Here is an 18,693-nt window from a genome sequence, read left to right as displayed (position 1 = left end):
ACTACAGAGGCACCGGAAGTGGAGGGCTGCATTGAGGGTGTAGAACTACAGAGGCACCGGAAGTGGAGGGCTGCATTGAGGGTGTAGAACTACAGAGGCACCGTAAGTGGGGGGCTGCGTTGAGCGTGTGGAGACAGGAAACCCTGCACCTTCCTGGATCTGATGCATTGCTCTGCCCTTTTCTGTTCTCAGGGGTTCCTTGCACAGAAAACGACTACAAGCTGTGGTCCCCGTCTGATGAGCGGGGGAACGAGTGTTTGCTAGGACACAAGACAGTTTTCAAAAGGAGGACCCCTCACGCAACGTGCTTTAATGGGGAGGACTTTGACCGCCCGGTGGTCGTGTCCAACTGCTCCTGCACCCGGGAGGACTATGAATGGTTTGTTCTTTCTCCATGCCCAGGATCTGGAGTTATGTCATATCTGCTCTGTAATGTGAGGCTAAAAGATAGAGAGCGTGTTCCCTTTCTCTGAGGAAGGGGAATCATTGAGCATGCTGTATGCAAGCAAGAAGTATACTAACTAACATCCCAGCCCAGGCCAACAGATCCAGAGGAGCCAGTCAGTAACAGGTGGATGGGTCGAATGAATGAGGGAGACTAATAAACTCCCTGCCTTTGGGATGGTTCTGCACAGCCCGCTAAGTGAGGCTTATACAGGGCAAACCGTGTTGTCCTGTGGTTCGGTTGTACTTTTCATCCAGGGCAATCTAGGAAATAGTCAGTAAATGTTGAATTCAGTGTCAGGAAATGAAGATTTTTGGATCGAGCTGGTGAGCATGAAAATTCCTATAACTTAAAGAACTGGTAGCTTGAATCAAGTCTTGGAAAACACAGTACAAGCCGTCTCACATTCCTTGTGGGGAGCGTAGACTGGAGAAGCCATGCAGTGAGGGCAAGACCTAGAATTTAACCAGCATTTGCCTACTTCACCCTCCAAGCTGCGAGTTCGGCTAATGCGGTCTCCAGATTATAGGAATCTGATGAATTAAACTGTCATCTCCCAAGTTCAGGGTGAGGCATCCAAGTGCGTTGGATAGTGTGGGGAGAGGCTCTTAAGTGACACTGAATTACGAGTCACAATGATTTTTCAAGGCTAGGAAATGGTAGATCACTTACCCAGCCTGGGCAAGGTCCTGGCTTTGAGCCCTTGTACTTCCAAAAAAATGTGTTTTTCTTTTTAAATTCCTCTTATAGTCATCCTGATGGGTTAAGGAGAAAGTATCAATTAAACACTGACTAATCCTTTGTATATATGTGTGTATGTATGTATATATGTGTATATATATATATATGTATGTATGTGTGTATATATATATGTGTGTGTGTATGTATGAATGTATGTGTGTGTATGTATGTGTATGTGTGTATTTTATATATATGTATGTGTGTGTGTATAGGTATGTGTGTAGGTATATGTATATATGTATGTATATATATATGTATGTGTGTATATATGTATGTATGTGTGTATGTATATGTATTATGTATATGTGTGTATGTGTGTATAAGTGTGTGTATATATGTGTATGTATATATGTATGTATGTGTATTTGTGTATATATGTATGTATGTGCATATATGTGTGTGTGTTAGGCATGTGTACCTGTGATGGCACATGTAGGAGGTCAGAAGATAACTTCTGGGAGTTGTCTCTTTCCTACCTCAGTTCTGAGGTGAGTCTTGTTTCTGTTCTGTGATGCCAGGCTGACTCACTCTAAGCTTGTAACCAGTTCTCCTGGCTCCTTTCTCCTTGGAGTAGGAGTGCTGGGATTACAGTTGGGTACCACTGCAGCTGACATTTCACACGGTACACTGTGTGCAGGAGCTTTTACAAGCCATCACCCTGACCCCCATTTTATTAATTAATTAATTAATTAATTAATCTGTCTGTCTGTCTATTTGAAATAGATGTTTATATCCCAGGCTGGCTTCAGAACTACTATATAGTGGGGGGTGACTTTGAAGTTCTATTTTCTTGTCTCTACCTCCCAAGAGCTAAGATCACAGATTCCTACTGCCACACCTAGTACTGATTCCGAACCCAAGGCCTTGGGCCTGCTAGGCAAGCACTCTACCAATGGAATTGTAGCCTCAGCCCCACTCTTCTCTTGATCCGAGAACAGACAGGCTTGGAGTCTGGACAGGCAGAATGTAGATGAATTTTTGCTTCGGCCTGATGACTTCCGTCCTTTTTGTTTGCTTAGGGGACGTGGCAGTGGCTTTCCAGATGTGGCTCTGACGCATGGCTTCTTTGTAGACGTAGCTTAGAATAACAAAGTAGTTATTCTCTAAAGGTCCTATGGAGTAACCCACAGAATGTAGACAGTAGGTGTGTGTAGAGGATGCAGGGTCAGTCCTGAGGTTGAGAGTACATATCCGTGCTCTAAATGGTCTCCATTTGCCTTTTCAGTGACTTTGGCTTCAAGATGAATGAAGATCTCTCCTTAGAGGTTTGTGTACCAGACCCTGAGTTTTCTGGGAAGCCCTACAGCCCTCCTGTGCCTTGTCCTGTCGGTTCTTCATACAGGAGAACGAGAGGGTATGTATCTGTATCATACAGTTGGCTGAGTGAGGCTCACAAGGGCCTGCACATGGGGAAGGAGGGACTTACAAGAGCCACTCAACTCGGCCCACACCCTAAATTCTCGAACCCCAAGTTACAAGCCTGCAGGTGGTCAGACAGCTTTTTAAATTAACAGCATCTGCAATCTCCCATTCCCGGCGAGAGAAAAAAAGTCTGCAAGCTTTTCTGCAAGGCTGAGAACATCTGAAGAAGCCTCATCTGGGGAACATCTTCAGAGGAGTTTATAGGAGCGAGAGATTTTTAAGTGCTTCCCCAAGCAGTACATTAAACCACCTGGGTCGGCCTGCTCTAAATAATCACGAGTAAAACTGACACAGAGCAACTAAACATCACCCTTCCAGCTCTGCTGTCCATAGCCAGGAATATGTCCTCAACTGGGGTACCGTCATGACCCAGATGTACCCTCTCCATGTTTCTGACTTGTTGCTTTGGTGGGGGTGGGGTTTACAGCTATCGGAAGATTTCTGGGGATACTTGCAGCGGAGGAGATGTTGAAGCACGGCTGGAAGGGGAGCTGGTCCCCTGTCCCCTGGCAGGTAAGACAGATGGTCTCTTCCTTTTGCCTTCTTGAGTCCTGGTTGGGTCATTCTGGTCTTGCCCAGCTAGGCATGTGGATCTTCTTACTTAGTGGGGGTGAAGTCGGAAAGTTTAGGGATCGTGAAGGCTCCTCCTTCCCTAAGCTTAACAGGCACATGAAGCCTTTGTATAATTTCACATCCTGTGGGAATGTGAAATATTTGGTGGTAGGTCAGGTTTTGGAGGGTAGTCTATTTGGTATCTGTTGGGGGTTGAGGAGCATTCACAGACCTTGGTCTGTCTCTCGGTTTGTCAAAGTTGAGCGTAGAGAGACTAGGGCTCCTTCTAAACTAAGTGCTCTACCTCAGTTTTATAATAAATGTTAGTTTTGTTAGAATTGTATAGCCCTCAATTCACTAGCCTGTGTGTTGGGAGTTTAATTGTCTCTACATCCCAGTGATGCAGATACCATCGGCCCCATTAGAACATATTGTATTTGTGTCCTTATGAGGAAGCAAGAGGTTCAGGGGAAAAGAGGTCCCTAAAATCATGTATGTAGCAGTCGGCAGTGGTCAAACTCACATCTGAAGGTCCAGGATCCAGTGGTATCTGTCAGTCTTTTTCTCATACCTATTGATGGAGAAAACCTTCTTGGGAGAGATTATGCAAATATAACTATTTCAAAGACCTTTTAAGCTGTTTTGTGGTGATGTAATACAAGTTATTTGTAATGTAGGCACAAAATTGTGGTACCTTAAAAATGTGATTGTGCTAGGGACATGGCTCAGTGGACAAGAGCACTTTCTATGTAAGGATGAAGATCCAAGTTCCTACATTAAAGCAAGGCGTGATCACATGTGTGTCTGTATTCCTGGTGTGTGAGCAGCAGGTGTGCTGGGGCTTGCTGACGGCCAGCATAGCTCCAGGTTAGTGAGAACTCTCTGCCTTAAGGGAGTAAGGTTGAGAACAGTGGAGCAGGACATGTAATGTTCAGATGGCCACACATACACATGCAAATGAACAACACCCCCATGTACATACACACATCTCACACACACACATACCACACATGTATACATACACACACATACATGCACACATACACACCACATATACACACATGCACATACATACACACATACACATGCATACACACGTATCACACATACACACCACATCACACATACACACCCACTTGCACACATGTGCATACACACATACACACACATGCATACATGTACACATACACCACACACACATGTACACATGTACCCATACACCACACACATGCACACATGTATACATACACATGCACACAATAGACACACACAGCACCCCCCCCACACACCCCATACATACACCACACGTGATATATACGTACAATTATTCATACAAGTGCACATTCACACAATATACACACATACCTCACACCCCTACCACCATGCACACATCACACCATCCACACATACCACACCCCTTGTATACCACACACACACACACATATATGCACACACATGCAAATCCGCATGCATACATACACACATTCACCACCACACCATATACACATACCACACCACACATACATCATACACACATGTACATATGAATATGCACACATGTGCACATCCATGCACACATACACATACCACACATCATACTACACATGTATATATAAATATTGACACACACATACACATACCACACGTACAACACACACACGTACACACCCCACAAAAAAATTGGTTGTTGAGCCTCTTTTCTTCTTTCATCATTTCCAGGACTGGTTCAATCAGAGCTTCCTTCCTTCCTCTGAGGTTTCAGCATCCCAGGGATGATGAGCCACTCTGGCATCCATCAGCAGTGCTGTTTTGGTGAAAGGGCCATGAGCTCCCAGCCAATCATGACCCAGGCACGCTGCCTTCCATCTTCCACAGGCAGGCAGAGCAGGGCAGCCTCCTGCCTCTCACCGCTCGTCAGCGTGCCCTGATGCTGCTAAGCTCATTAGGCCCTTAATTTAATCTTCCATCATTACCGGAGTAATTAACATACCTCACAGTGGAGATGTAAAAAGAACCACTAATTCAGCAGATTCCTACAAATGAGCAGATAATATTCCAGTGCTCCCTCCGCTGTGATGAGGGCTTGGGTGAGGAGGGTTTGAGTGAGTGCTCTTAAGGGCCTGGAGTATGTACTTCCGTCATAAATACTTCAGGGATAATTCAGCAAGGGACACGATTGTTTGTTTAAAGTCATCAGAACAGGCAAGAAAGCTTTGTGTCTTCTGATGGAATTGGGGGGAGCAGGAGATGAAATAGAAAAGTCTCATTTAGGGTAGGTCATCCCCTAAATGCAAGCAGGGAAGTACTCAGAGGAAAAGATGTTTTCTAGGCCTAATGGGAACCATACCATCTTTGCAAAGATGAGGTAATGTGGGCATCTGGAAGGATTTGTAAACGCAGTGGTTTTTCTTCTTTATGATTACAGTAACAATGTGTCTTTCTAGGCCGTACGTTTGCATGACTGTACCAGCCAAACCTTCTGTTCTTTCTCTGGGGTAGGACTCACACGGAGAAGCACTGAGTGTGACTCCACGCCTGCCTCCTACGCAAGCTTCTCAGGGCTCGTCCTGTGCTGTAAGGGCACTAGCTTCTTAGAAGCAACAAAGGAGCAGTGAGGGTTCTGGGTGCCGCCGAGGGAAGTGGGTCAGAAATCTCGCTGCCAGGCATGTGGCTTGCATCCTGTGACCTACATCTTCCTGCCCCCTCTCTTGGAATTAGTGTCAGCCCAAAGGTGACATTAGTTACTACACACTGGTAATATTTTTGAAACAAGGTGAAAATCAAAAGAAACAAACTTCCTTCTTTAAGATTTGTGTAGATTTATTTATTATTTAAAGCTTTTGAGAAGCAATGCTAGGGACCAGGCCCAGAACATCCCACCCACATAGTCAGCAGGTATTTTGCCTACTCTGACTTAGTGGATTTGTTTTCTTTTCAGTGTGTTATCAGTATTGGAGATTTTGTTAAAAATCATGTTTATTTGTGTATATGTGGAGGAGGGGGAGGGGACGGCATTTGTATAACAGAGTGCTCTGAGATGGAAAGGTCAGAGGACAACTTCTGGGAGTTGGTTCTCATCTTCCACTGTGTGGGTTCCTGGGGATTGATCAGTTCACCAGGCTTGGCAGCAAGTCCCTTTATCTGCTGAGCCGTCTTGCCAGCCCAGTATTGAGATTCTTATAAAGCAGGTTATATGAGGGTATGTGAGGTCAGTGAATTAACAGGATGAGAGAAAGGCAGGGAAAAACAAAACAAAACAAAGAAACCAAAAAACAAACAAACAAACACCCAGCAACCAATTCAAGCACGAAGCGAAGGATTTGCGTTTGTATCTCGATCTCAAATGTAGCATAGCATCAGTAGATGCTTTACATTTTTTTTTTAAAAAAGAGTTTTTTATTGTTAGTCTATTTGGAGAAATGACACAAGAAACAAACATCTGGACAGGCCCACACTCAAGAAACAGCATCTCAACATTGTTCTTAGCTTGGTCCTAGGAGCCCCATGGGCCAGGCTTTTTCTCATCCCTTTGTCCAAGTGGCATCCTGGCAGGTCCTCTGCGTTCTGTCTGTGTGTTTTATTCTCCCCAGCAACTCTAGATTGGCTTCTTCTGAAATCTACCTGCTACACAAGGTATTGCAAATGATCCAGGCAACCAGACAGCAGACAGTGACGTGTGAGTGATGCCGAGGGCGTGGGGCTTACACATCCTTCCCAGGCTCGCCACCCTCAGGCATCTCTATGTGTTCAGCTACCCAAGAGGCCCCATGGGTGCTATAGCTAGAGGCGCTCACCGCTCCTCTGCCCTCCTGTGGAAGAGTCATGATGACTTCTGCCCTATTTTCTGAGTAGAAAGAGAGGGTATTAGGCCTTAAATCGCTGGTTGTCCAACATTAGGTAAAACTCTAAAGCACTTTGATCCTCTGTTTCTGTGTCTTAACAAATGGCATGGTGAGTATCCACACCATTAAAGGCAGTGTGCTATAAAGGCATGATATAAAACTGTGTGGTATAAAAGCATAGACTCTGGATCCGGACTATTTAATTCCTAGTTGTGTGTCCTTAAGCAAATTAATATTCATTCTTCTGGCTCACGGGTGTTTTGAGGATTTAACCATGCCCGGTGCATAGGAAGTACATTGTGTAAACATTTGCTCAGCAGAAACAGAACAGTAATTACTCTGTCGAACATTTTGTAATCCCTCCAGAAGAAATATATTGTTGCTTTGAAACCTTATCAGGTTGACCTAAAGCATCACAGGCTTTATTCATACATATTATGAATAGTATGTATGAGTGTGTATATTGGGCGGGAAGCTGGGTTAGAAGGCTTTAGTAGTTACCAAGTAGTTACCAAGGTGCTGTGGGGTAGTTACATGACATGATATGGAATGACCGACCAGCCTGTCACTTACGTTGACAAGTGTGGCTGAAGGCTGTAGGCAGGGCTCAGAAATACAGATGCTGAAGTGTGTTTGTTGCTGTTTTTGCAGTGTAACAAAACATAAAGGAATACAATTACTGGGTTAGAAATGTGATTTTGTTCTGTGTCCTGAGTCTAGATTTTTAGGCTCTGGTACTTGATCTGGTATTTTGTGACAGTGAGTTGGGGTTTGTGTGTGTATGAAGGAAGTAGGCCAGGCCTGCTTGGCAACCTTCAGCACCCCTGGCTATCCTGGTTGCTTTATGTCTGCAGAGGAGAATGAGTTCATCCTGTACGCCATGCGGAAGTCCATCTACCGCTACGACTTGGCCTCAGGAGCCACAGAGCAGCTCCCTCTCTCGGGGCTGCGGGCAGCTGTGGCCCTGGACTTCGACTATGAACGCAACTGCCTGTATTGGTCTGACCTGGCACTGGACACCATCCAGGTGAGTCTGTCAGCCCTTGGTTAAGTCTTGAGGTCGTGGCTTTTGACTACCCAGTTATGACAGGCTTCAAGCATGGTGAGCAGGGAGAGGTTTGCACATGGTAACCCATCTCTGGGTTGCCACACGAAAGTGCAGTTTTCTGTTGTAATTTTCTCTCCCTGCCTACCTCTGGCCCTATGAGAAAAATAAAGGATGCCCAGAATCTGAATCTTTGACTGCATCTAAGATCTCAGTTTCCTGGTAGAAAGATTCTGGGGCTGGTGATGTGGGATTGTGAGTTGCCACCTTCCTTGTTAACATCTTCCCTTCTGTGTCAAAGTGTAGTGACATTCCAGCTACCTTCCGTCCACATAACTACCCACTATAGCTCTCCTGATCTCAGGAAAGTACCAGAAAGTGCCTGGGCACGGAGGGAAGCTAGGGTGGGAAGATTGATTCAGCCCAGATAATCAGGGCAGACACAGCTGTGTGCGTCAACATTTGCCTAGTGTACATAAAGTCCCAGGCTTAATGATCAGGACACAAAAATAACAAAAATAAAACCATACAACAACAACAACCACACATGCACATACATACAATCACACACACAACCATACATACACACACCAGGTTAAGAATATAGGTATTAAAGATCTCTAGATAGGCTAGATACTTTCTGTATACTCAAATGTTTAAATGTATGCATTTTAAAGATTTATTTTTTTTTCTTCTATGTGTATGACGGGTGTTTTGTCTGCGTGAATGTCTGTATGCCGTGTGCATGCATGGTGCCAGGGGAGGCCAAGGGAAGTGCCCTTTGGAACTGTGGAGCAGACACTTAGCTAGCTGCCACGTGGGTGCTGAGAACTGAACTTTCTTCTGCAAGAGCAGGAAGCACTTGGAACTGCTGAGCCATCTCTCCATCCCCCAATGAACCTGGGAATGGAGCTTGGTGGTAGAACATTATCTAGTAAGCAGGAGGCCCTCGGTTCACAGAAAGCAAAAAGGGCTGTATCACATTTACTCATGGTATCCGTAGTTCCAAAAGCCATACGTGATGTAAGTTTTACATTGCGAGGGTCGGGGTCAGGGGAGACCACTGAGTGTCACTGCCCCAACAATGACACCCGATGGCCAAGAGCCAGCAAGGGATAAAAGACTATATAAAAGGAGACAGAAAAAGTAAAAAAGTAGCTGCAGTCTGTTTTTTCATTTATTTTAAACACAGCACACTCCTATGTCTTAATCAAAAGATCATTCTTCTGAGATGGGCCATAGTTTAGTAGTCTCTGTTTATAATAATAGCATACAGTAATAGAAACAGATTAGAATCTGTTTGTCGTTCTGTTACCACATCTTCATAATCTGCCCATTTACTCCTATAAAACCTTGTGACCTTGGCAAACCAGCTAGCTGAAGGCAGGGTTACTGCTGAGGGACTGACTGGCCTTGCGTTCACACCGTTGATCACGTCTTTCTCTTCCTAGCGTCTCTGCTTGAATGGGAGCACAGGGCAGGAGGTGATCATCAATTCCGGCCTGGAGACCGTGGAGGCCTTGGCCTTCGAACCCCTCAGCCAATTACTCTACTGGGTGGACGCCGGCTTTAAAAAGATTGAGGTAGGAGTATTCCTGGGTTCTTCATCAAGCAAGCAGGTGGAGCAGCTGGGCTCTGAGCCAGATTTGACACAAAATTAGGAAGCAGTGTGTCCTATCACTCTGGAAATTTCCCCAGGGTTTTCAGGGCCTAAGCTGGCTGAACCTCTGAAGGGATGAAAGGGGGTCACCTCAGGATGTTTACACCCTTGAGGAACCCACGTGAGGACCATTTAATGCAACCCTGAGTGCTATTTAAGGTATATGACCATTTGTACATTGGCCAGCAGAAGCATCATATAATAACAATGACGACAATGATTTAATACTGTTGTAATCATCATAACAATAATAGTCCATTATTATTGAAAACAACCACATCTCTGTCATGGTCTGTATCGATCGCTACCTGACTATTAGCTTTCCAGAAACCTGGTCCACCTTGTAGAGCCTCGGTTACATGAGGGTGATGGAGAGTCTGTAAACAGCCTACAGTGTGTGTTGAGGAGTCATCTATGCACCCTACCTCGGAGGTTACTGCGGGGGTCCCTGGGATGCTGACCCAGTCACCCTCGATCTGTCACTCCATGGGGATGTGGCATGCAGGTTAATGGGAAATCACAAATTCAGGAGACACAGAGAGCTTCGTGTCAGGTAGTGAGGTGGACACAGAGGCTCCGGAGGCTGCCCTGGATCCACGTATCATCCTGCCAGCCGAGACATATGCAGCAAGGGGCTTCCTTGAAACTTCTTTTTCTTCAAGTGTGAGGATGAGTCTCGTTTGCTTCGTCATTAAACGAGTGCCATTTGGTGCAGGATACATGCCAGGCCTGGCCTTGCTTTTGATGACACGGTGAGCAAAGAGTGGGATGGACACACACACAGAGTCTCTTTCTGATTAGCTTTCAGTTTAGAGGAGCGGGGTATATTGTGTATGCCTGTTATCCCAGCACTTACTGAGGCAGGAGGATCAAGATTTTGAGGCCAGCCTGGGCTACATAGTAAGTTAAAAGACCAGCTGAAGATACACAGAGATCTTGTCTTAAAGCAAATGGAAGCCACAGAAAGGAAGTACCTCAGTGGAAAGGAGATAAAGGAACCCGTCCTTGTGCTAAGAACATGAAGCAAGTCACACGATTGTGTGGTTGGGGACTGGAAGGCCTGGAGAGAGGAAGTGAATGGGGAAGCTTCTGGGGACTCCTGCCTCCGAGCTGATCCTGACGCGGGAGGGGAGTCCTCTCAGGACCCTGGCAGAAGTGATTGGCGTACAGAATGGTTCAGTCAGCCCTCCAAATCTGCGGCTTCCCATCCGTGAATTGAAAATAGTAAAAAAACAAAACAAAACAAAGTAAACAAGACAGTTCTGAGTGTGCAGACATCTTTCCTGAACAACTCAACTCTGACTTAGCGCCATGCCGTGCGACTTCCAGGTGGTCTAGGGATGGTTTAAAGCATGCAGGAAGATGCGTGTGGATTGTGTGCAAGTACTGAGGAATGATACATATGGGGTTTCATGGGCTCCAAGGGACCACAACTGTTACCTTTGTGTCATGGTCTGGGGTTGGAGTCAGGGAGCACACAGTTCCAGCTTCCCCTTCAGCACATGTGAAACTATCTCAGCCGTGGACATGATCAGCGCCTTCTGACGGGGAATCAAGGCAGGCTTCCCAGTGGTTCTAAGAATGCGACCCAGGAGCGGAGGGCAGATGTGGAGAGTGCTATAGGCAGGGCCCAATGGAGGGCTTTGGGTGTGTGGCCTTTGTAAGGAACTTAGATCCCTCTCTGTCCCTTCTTTGTTTTGTCAGGTAGCTAATCCAGATGGTGACTTCCGACTGACAATCGTCAATTCCTCTGTGCTTGATCGACCCAGGGCTCTAGTCCTTGTACCCCAAGAGGGGTAAGTGTACTCCCTATGGGAAGTCATCGTGCCCACGGCTACAACATATGTTCATGAAAGTGAAAACTTGAGGCCAAGTTTTTGCTTTTGGTGATCGTGGGGGAGATAGCCTGTTGACTGGGGCTTTCGAAGCCATAGCTTGCTTGTCGTGGTCCGATAACTCCGTGTGTGTTTGATTAGAAAGCATCCAACTCTCTTATGGTCTCCAGATGTCTCACATCTGCAGCTTGTTTCTATAGAAAAGGTAACATGAAAGAGAGTCTTTGTAAACCAGGCAGGCCACTGATAAATTGTAAGGATATTTTTTATCTTCAGTTCCTTGAATCTCACAAACATTTAATTCAATTGGTCGTTCTCACCCACAGAACTCCCAGCATGTTCAGGTTTTCCTAAAATTAATGTCTACTTGGGGTAAACATTACTGAGAAGGAAACACTGCGTTAGCTTTTCTCTTGGTGTGTATTTATGATTGAGAATTAACTCTATTTTAAAAAGAACACTCTGAAAGAAATCTATGGGCTCGGTTGATGATATTAAAAGAGAAGACCTTGAAAGGATGTTCAAGTCTGCCTTGTTCCCATTCTTCACCCTTCATCCTCCTACATCCTAGGGACTTAATCACGTCACTGTTACGTAATAGTCACCATTAGTCATACATAATAGCCACTATTAATTTTTTTTGCTTGCATTATTCAGCGTCTTTTTTACTGGTGTTCAATCACGATCATTAAATACAGCGCCCCCTAGTGGCACACACGCCTTGTCAGCTAGAGTCAGTGCATTTGTGATCTCCTGCCCATCAACGGTTATGTGCGCTGAATGACAGTGGCTTATCAGAGCACATGCAGCCGTTTCGTTGCTTCGATAAAAACATGGCTGAAAACTGCGGAGGCAGGAAGGAGTTTATTTTGCTCGCAGGTTATAGTTCCTCCCTGAGGCAACCCAAGGCAAGAATTGAAACAGAGACCACACTTCCTGGTTTGCTCCCAGTGGCTCACTCAGCCAGCTTCCTTATATAACCCAGGGCCACCTGCCCAGCGGTGGTACCACCCACAGAGGTCTGGAGCCCCCTGTGTCAATCATGAATCAAGAAAATGGCCCCCACACTTGCTCCAGGCCAGTCTGATGAAGGCAGCTCCTTATTTGGGGTTGTTCCTTCTGAGGTGACTCTAGCTTGTGTCACTGACAAAAACTAAGTAGCACATACAACACATAGATTTCAAACTATTTTGTATTCAATATACTGGGGGCATTACACGAGGTATATTCTGTTGTATAATACTACATATCACTCCCTCTGCCAATTAGCATTTAGATTAACAGGCACGCGTGTTCATTTCTCTGTATCGTATTGGAATCATGTGATGATAGGCAGAATTCAGAGGGTGAATTTTTGAGTCAAGTTCAACTGCATTTCTGAATGAATCTCAAATAATAGTGATAATGATTGATAGATAAAAATAATGATAGATAATAAAACAATAATAATAATAATAAAACAATAATAATAATAATGGTTGATAGATAGCAGTAATAATGATTGCTCTGAGGGGTTCCTTACCTCTGGGGAGTAGAATCAAGGCTGCCCCACGTCATTCTGAGGAGATTGTGTGATCCCTGTATTGACCAGGGTGATGTTCTGGACTGACTGGGGAGACCTGAAGCCTGGGATTTACCGGAGCAACATGGACGGCTCTGCCGCCCACCGCCTGGTGTCAGAGGACGTGAAGTGGCCCAATGGCATCTCCGTGGACAGCCAGTGGATCTACTGGACAGACGCTTACCTGGACTGTATCGAGCGCATCACCTTCAGCGGCCAGCAGCGTTCAGTCATCCTCGACAACCTCCCACACCCGTATGCCATTGCCGTCTTTAAGGCGAGTCCTTGCCCCGCCGCCACCGTGCGCTCACGTGCAGTCGGCCAGAGAAGGGGAAAAGCATGGCTGGGCTCGGAACTGAGGCCTGGTGGGGTTTTTGCAGAGTCGTTCTGCGGATCTTAAAAACTGCCTGCCTTCCAAATTTGCACTAACTTGTCTGTATCCTTCACGGAGAGTTTGGGTGTCCGTCACTGCTTACATTTCTAAAGGTTGAAGGTTATGGTGCCCTCTGAGTGGTTCTCTCTGCTTGTCACTGCCCGGGGCCTTGTGTCAGTTCAGTATCTTCATCCCTTGCTTTACTCCCTGCTGACTGATGCCGTGTGTCTCCCACATAACCTCTCAGCCGTTCTCACCCTAGGGAGCAAATGCGTCAACCTAGAAGCATATTTCAAAACTGAGTCACCTCCCTGTGGTCCAGCTAAATGAATACTAAATAGCCTTTTCTAGGCCATTTCTTGGTGAGGTGACATTTGCACTTAAGTGGGATTTTGACCGGGCCTGTTATTTAGTAATTATCTGTTGTCCCTTCATACTGGTGGGATGTTGTCCTCATGAAATGTCCCGGAAGAAGGACCGTTGAACTAGATTGACAGGCAAAGGTTTTTCTCTTTAGAATGAAATCTACTGGGATGACTGGTCGCAGCTGAGCATCTTCAGAGCTTCGAAGTACAGCAGATCCCAGGTGGAGATTCTAGCAAGCCAGCTCACGGGCCTGATGGACATGAAGATTTTCTACAAGGGAAAGAATACTGGTAAGGCAGTGTCTCCTTCTACCTCCCCAGACTTGGTCTCACAGAAAGGGGCCGTGTGTGGGCAATCTCGACTCAGAGCAAGATCTGGCAGTTTGCCTCTCTGTTGTCACGACAACATGCACATTATTTAATTTCTTCCTAATGGCATCTTAATTTCTTTTCTAATGATACACAAACAGCTGGAAGACAGTGAGTCCTGCCTTCCTGGAGTGCTGGTGCTTAGTGGGTGATTACGCCCTCCTCCTGCCCTTGGCTCCCCAGTGATGGGTGGTATAGGCTTCTGGTTACAGCTGTGAGGGGCCCATCACGTGATTAATCCCTCTTTGGCACAGTCACAAGGAATGGTGCATGCTGGGTTCTCAGATGCTTGCATGCCCAGATGCTTCAGTGCCCATTGAATATACCTACTTCTGTGGCCACACTCTGTGCAGTTTTTTCTCTCATAATCCACACTGGATGTGTGAACCTCTGGAAATGAACGTCTTGTTTTATCTTCTCACTTAGTAGGTGCTTAATTCTTATTTGTTGAAAGAAGAGACGAGCAGACTTTATTTTTATTTAGAAACAAATTCTCACATTGCAGCTCAGGCCAGCCTGAAACTCCACTGTGGAGCCCAGGCCAGCCATCCCCCTGCCTCAGTCTTCCAAGTGCTGGAATTTCAGGTGTGAGCCATCATGCCTGATTGCTTCTGTTGTTTCTTTTTGAGACATTGTTTCATGGTGTTACCTAGGTTGTCCTAGAACTCTCAATCCTCCTGCCTTAGCTCACTGAGCACTAGGCTTACAGGTGGGTACCACCACTCCTGGCTGAGGGTTTTCTTCAAAAACTTTTGGCTCAGGATTCCAGGACCTACCGCCAGCCAGTCCTGCAGGGTGAGATTTCTGTTATGGGAGCTTCTTTTTTTCCTTGGCTGCCTGTTTGCTTATCTTGAAGAAGACTCCGGATTCTCTAAGAGAAAGACAAGGCTTTGCTGGGAAGAATAGTCCTTTTAAGCACACCTTCCTTATCTCTACGGGATTAAATAGCTTCCTGAGTCTGCTGACTTGCCTCTATTGACACTCTGCTGGGTTTCCTGTTTTGAACTATGGGGTTGATAGGCACCGGTTTGCCTTTCTCGGCTCACCACCCGAAGAGAAAATTGACAAGGAAAATAATACAGTTATAGATAACCACTGTCATCCCTTTGGAACTAAGGAAGGTGGCGTGAGAACTCCCTCAAGGACTCCGAAGCGGTGTGCACATCTAAGTCAGGACTGTTGTGTGGCTTCTCAGCCAGTAGGGATCAAAGAATGAAATCCTGCATTAATTAGTATTCTCAAAGGTTCTCACTAGTGTGAGAGCTGCCACTAAATGGAGAAGCCACTTTAAAAAAAAAAAAAAGATGAGGCACCCATTTTTTTATGGTTTTGTGGTTTTAGAGTTGTTGTTTTTTTTTTTTAAACAGGATATTATATAGCTCCAGCTAACCTTGGGGAGATAACTGATTTAAAGCAGGACAGGGTGATGGGGCCCTGCTTCTCAGCCTCAGCACCATTTTTCTCCAGGATGATAAAGGATACCTCCCCTGCTGCTCTACTTCCCAGGCTGCAGAATGTTCTCTAAGATGCCACCTTGTCCAGAAGAGCATGGCTCCATTTTTATGGGTGCCCATAGCATGCTAGGTGTGTACCCCAGCAGTCTCTAGAGCACCTCCTGTCTTGGCTGCCTCTTAGGGCCAGCAGCTCAAGCACAGCTCACACCCAGTCCCTGGGGAGCAGTGAGGTGCAGTTTCCAGCTGAACCCCTGTACTCTGTACACTTGATAGATTCTCAGCAGGGATGTCATGTCCCCTTCATGTTCTAAAGAGTGATCGTCACTTAACCTAGCTAGAGAAGAGTAATTCAGGGGGTTAGGGTAGTGTCTGGACCTGAGGAAGGACTGGCTTGAGGGAGAAGTGTGTCGGAAGGACACAGACAGGGATGCAAGATCAGCTGTGAATGCCACTTTGGCCTGGGGGCACTTAGTGTATCTCTTTGTCCCACATTTGGGATTCTCTTGCATCTTTCTGCAGGACCCAGCAGGACTTTTCCAGGGTGACAAAAGCAAGCTTCCAGTCTCTTAGACAGGCCTGTTTGAGTTAATGCTTCAGTGGTGAGGCTACCAGCGATGTCCAGGCCCCTTATCTCTAAGCCTCCCTGGCTCCGTAGCACCCTGAGAGGGTACCCCAATGCAGGATGCATACAGGGAGCCCCGAGTGCTAGGCCGTCCACCTTTGCTATTTTTGTTACTCACTCCTAAAACGTGTAGGACTTTCTATCAGCCAAGCATAACACAATGGTAGATGCATTGACGCATTGATTAGGGGACAGTTCTGTCACCCACATTGATGTATTTCCCAGGCTTGTGTCGGCATCACTAGGCTTTCCCCAGTCCATGTGCCTTCCCATACCCCCATTGTCTTTGATGGCTACATGAAAGCTGGGTTCAATGGCTTGTCTGGAGATACACTTACTGCTAAGAATTTAAGCCGAGTTGCCTTTGAAACTTCAAGTTTGGTGCAGCCGTCAGGCTTTGTCCCCTCTGCCAGCCATGCCTTAAACAGCAATGCCTTCATGATATGACAACAGTTTAAAGTTCTGCGATTTGATGAATGCCGACCTGGAATAAAAAAATTAATTTGCATGGAACAGTCAGGGTGTTAGGATACTTGTTAGCGAAGGCATTTCTGGTCTTGCAATCTGGCTGGTTTTAGGCAGAGCCACCCCTATTTCTCCTGGCAGGAAGTTTCTCTTTCCCCCTTTAAAGAGACCGTCTTTCAAAATTATGAGTCTCTTCAGTTGGTGCTGCCATGGCTTGGAGCCTTCTGGAGTTCTTTTACTTCTCCTTCAGAGCCTACCGTAAAGACAGGTTTCCAAGCATCCGCGAAAGTGGGTGTAGGCATCGGTTAGTTGAGGCAACATGAATTTGGTAATTGCCAAAGATTCAGATACTTATGTGAGATGGTGGTAGTTTTGGGTTCCTAAAGGGATTCCAGGAGAATTTTCTGAAGAGAAAATCTGAAAATGTCCTGAGTGTGCCTTGTGAGGGAATCCTAGGCTAGGTCTTCTAAGGGGGCATTTGTCTCTTCTTCACATGGGATAATGGCCATCAGACTGCCCACTGTTGGCGTCCTGTGTAGAGGATCTGCGGTGGATTCTCCCTCCATCTCTTTGTGGCTTTCTCATGTAGCACACCCATGCTCTGCTCTGTGTCTCTTGTGGCCTCCGAGATGCTCAGCCCTGCCCAGTTCTCGTCCTCAGACCTGGCGGCTTGCTTGGTCTTGCCCTGCTTGAGCGCTCCTAATCACTGTGCCACACAGCTTGGCCTGCCTCAGCTTCTTCAGATAGGACCCACGGTTTTCCCTGTTTACCTAGGGACATACGTTCTGCATGTGACCATGCCGGCCATGTCATTTTATGAACACAATTCATGTACAAATCATCCTGTACTTGAGCATGTTTAAGGGACCTGGTCTGTCAGCCCTCCTTTCCTTGGAACACTGAGTGGTTTGAACACACAGCACAATTAGGAGTGGCTGTGTGTTGACTCCTGTAGTGAGCCATGTGGGAACTCGAGGTAAGGGGACTCCTGATTCCCACAGGTGACAGGGTAAACTGATGTCTAAGGCTTCTTCTCCGGCAAGCTAGCTGTGAGGGCCCCTGTGGTAGGTTGAGTCATTTGCTGGAGTCTTTTCGAATGTTTTATCATGTGGATTTCTCTCTCTCTGGGTAACCACACATGTGTGTGTGTGTATACATGTATATGCATACTTGTACATACATATGTATAATGCGCATATACATGCATATATATGTATATATGTACAGTGCCTCTTACTCTCTTTGTCTTAGCATCAAAACGATATCATCACTAAATCATACCCCAAAGCCCCCGTCAGTACTAATGGACATCTATTATGCTTAGTATTAATTGTTGCTTAGTATTAATTAATTAATTGATGCTTAGTATTATTGTTAACCTGACAGCATCTGGGATCCCATTCCAGATGGGGCTCTAGGCATATCTGTCAGGAATTATCTTGATCACGGTAGTTGAGATGGGAGAACTTGCACATGATGGGTGTCACCATACGCTGGCTGGAGTCCTGGATCGTATGAACAATCACATGGAACGGAACATCAGTCCCGCTCCATCCTTCTCTGCTCTTTGTGTTCACCAAGGCCCAGCTCCCTCAAGCTCTCTCTTCTGTCAGTTCCCTTCTGGGACGGACTATGCACTGGAACCGTGGGCAAGCCCAAAGAAATCCCTTCTCCTTTAAGTTGCTTTTGTCAGCAACAGGAAAAGAAACTAGGTGATCTGTGAGTCTCATTTCCCAGCCCAGCTTAGGTCTTGGATTCATGGAAACAGGTCATGTGACTTTCTGGGAGGTGTGGGAGGAGACATGTCTATGAAAGAACCAAAGAACCAGGCACTGAGTTTTATAAAAACGTTTCCACGCTTATTTTCCAATTTCATGATTAAGACCCACAAGCAAAAGAAAGTGATGCAGACACTACAGTTCAGTGTCTTCTGCCTCTCCAT

General features: G+C 46.0%; 1 protein-coding gene across 1 annotated transcript in view; it reads left to right on the top strand.

The window, feature by feature from the left end:
- The window catches only part of Sorl1 (sortilin related receptor 1), a 163,299-nt gene that overhangs the window by 81,849 nt on the left and 62,757 nt on the right, over window positions 1–18,693 (top strand). The window contains exons 14-21 of the mRNA XM_028755788.1: window positions 193–379; window positions 2,412–2,540; window positions 3,036–3,121; window positions 7,857–8,029; window positions 9,499–9,630; window positions 11,412–11,503; window positions 13,134–13,380; window positions 13,994–14,132. Coding sequence (XP_028611621.1) covers window positions 193–379; window positions 2,412–2,540; window positions 3,036–3,121; window positions 7,857–8,029; window positions 9,499–9,630; window positions 11,412–11,503; window positions 13,134–13,380; window positions 13,994–14,132 — 1,185 coding nt within the window. The remainder of the gene's footprint in view (window positions 1–192; window positions 380–2,411; window positions 2,541–3,035; window positions 3,122–7,856; window positions 8,030–9,498; window positions 9,631–11,411; window positions 11,504–13,133; window positions 13,381–13,993; window positions 14,133–18,693) is intronic.

The sequence above is a fragment of the Grammomys surdaster genome, unplaced genomic scaffold (assembly GCF_004785775.1).
Source record: "Grammomys surdaster isolate TR1022 unplaced genomic scaffold, NIH_TR_1.0 126086, whole genome shotgun sequence".
Taxonomy (NCBI): domain Eukaryota; kingdom Metazoa; phylum Chordata; class Mammalia; order Rodentia; family Muridae; genus Grammomys; species Grammomys surdaster.
Note: the sequence above shows the minus strand (reverse complement) of the source record. Positions and strands in the feature narration are given on the sequence as shown.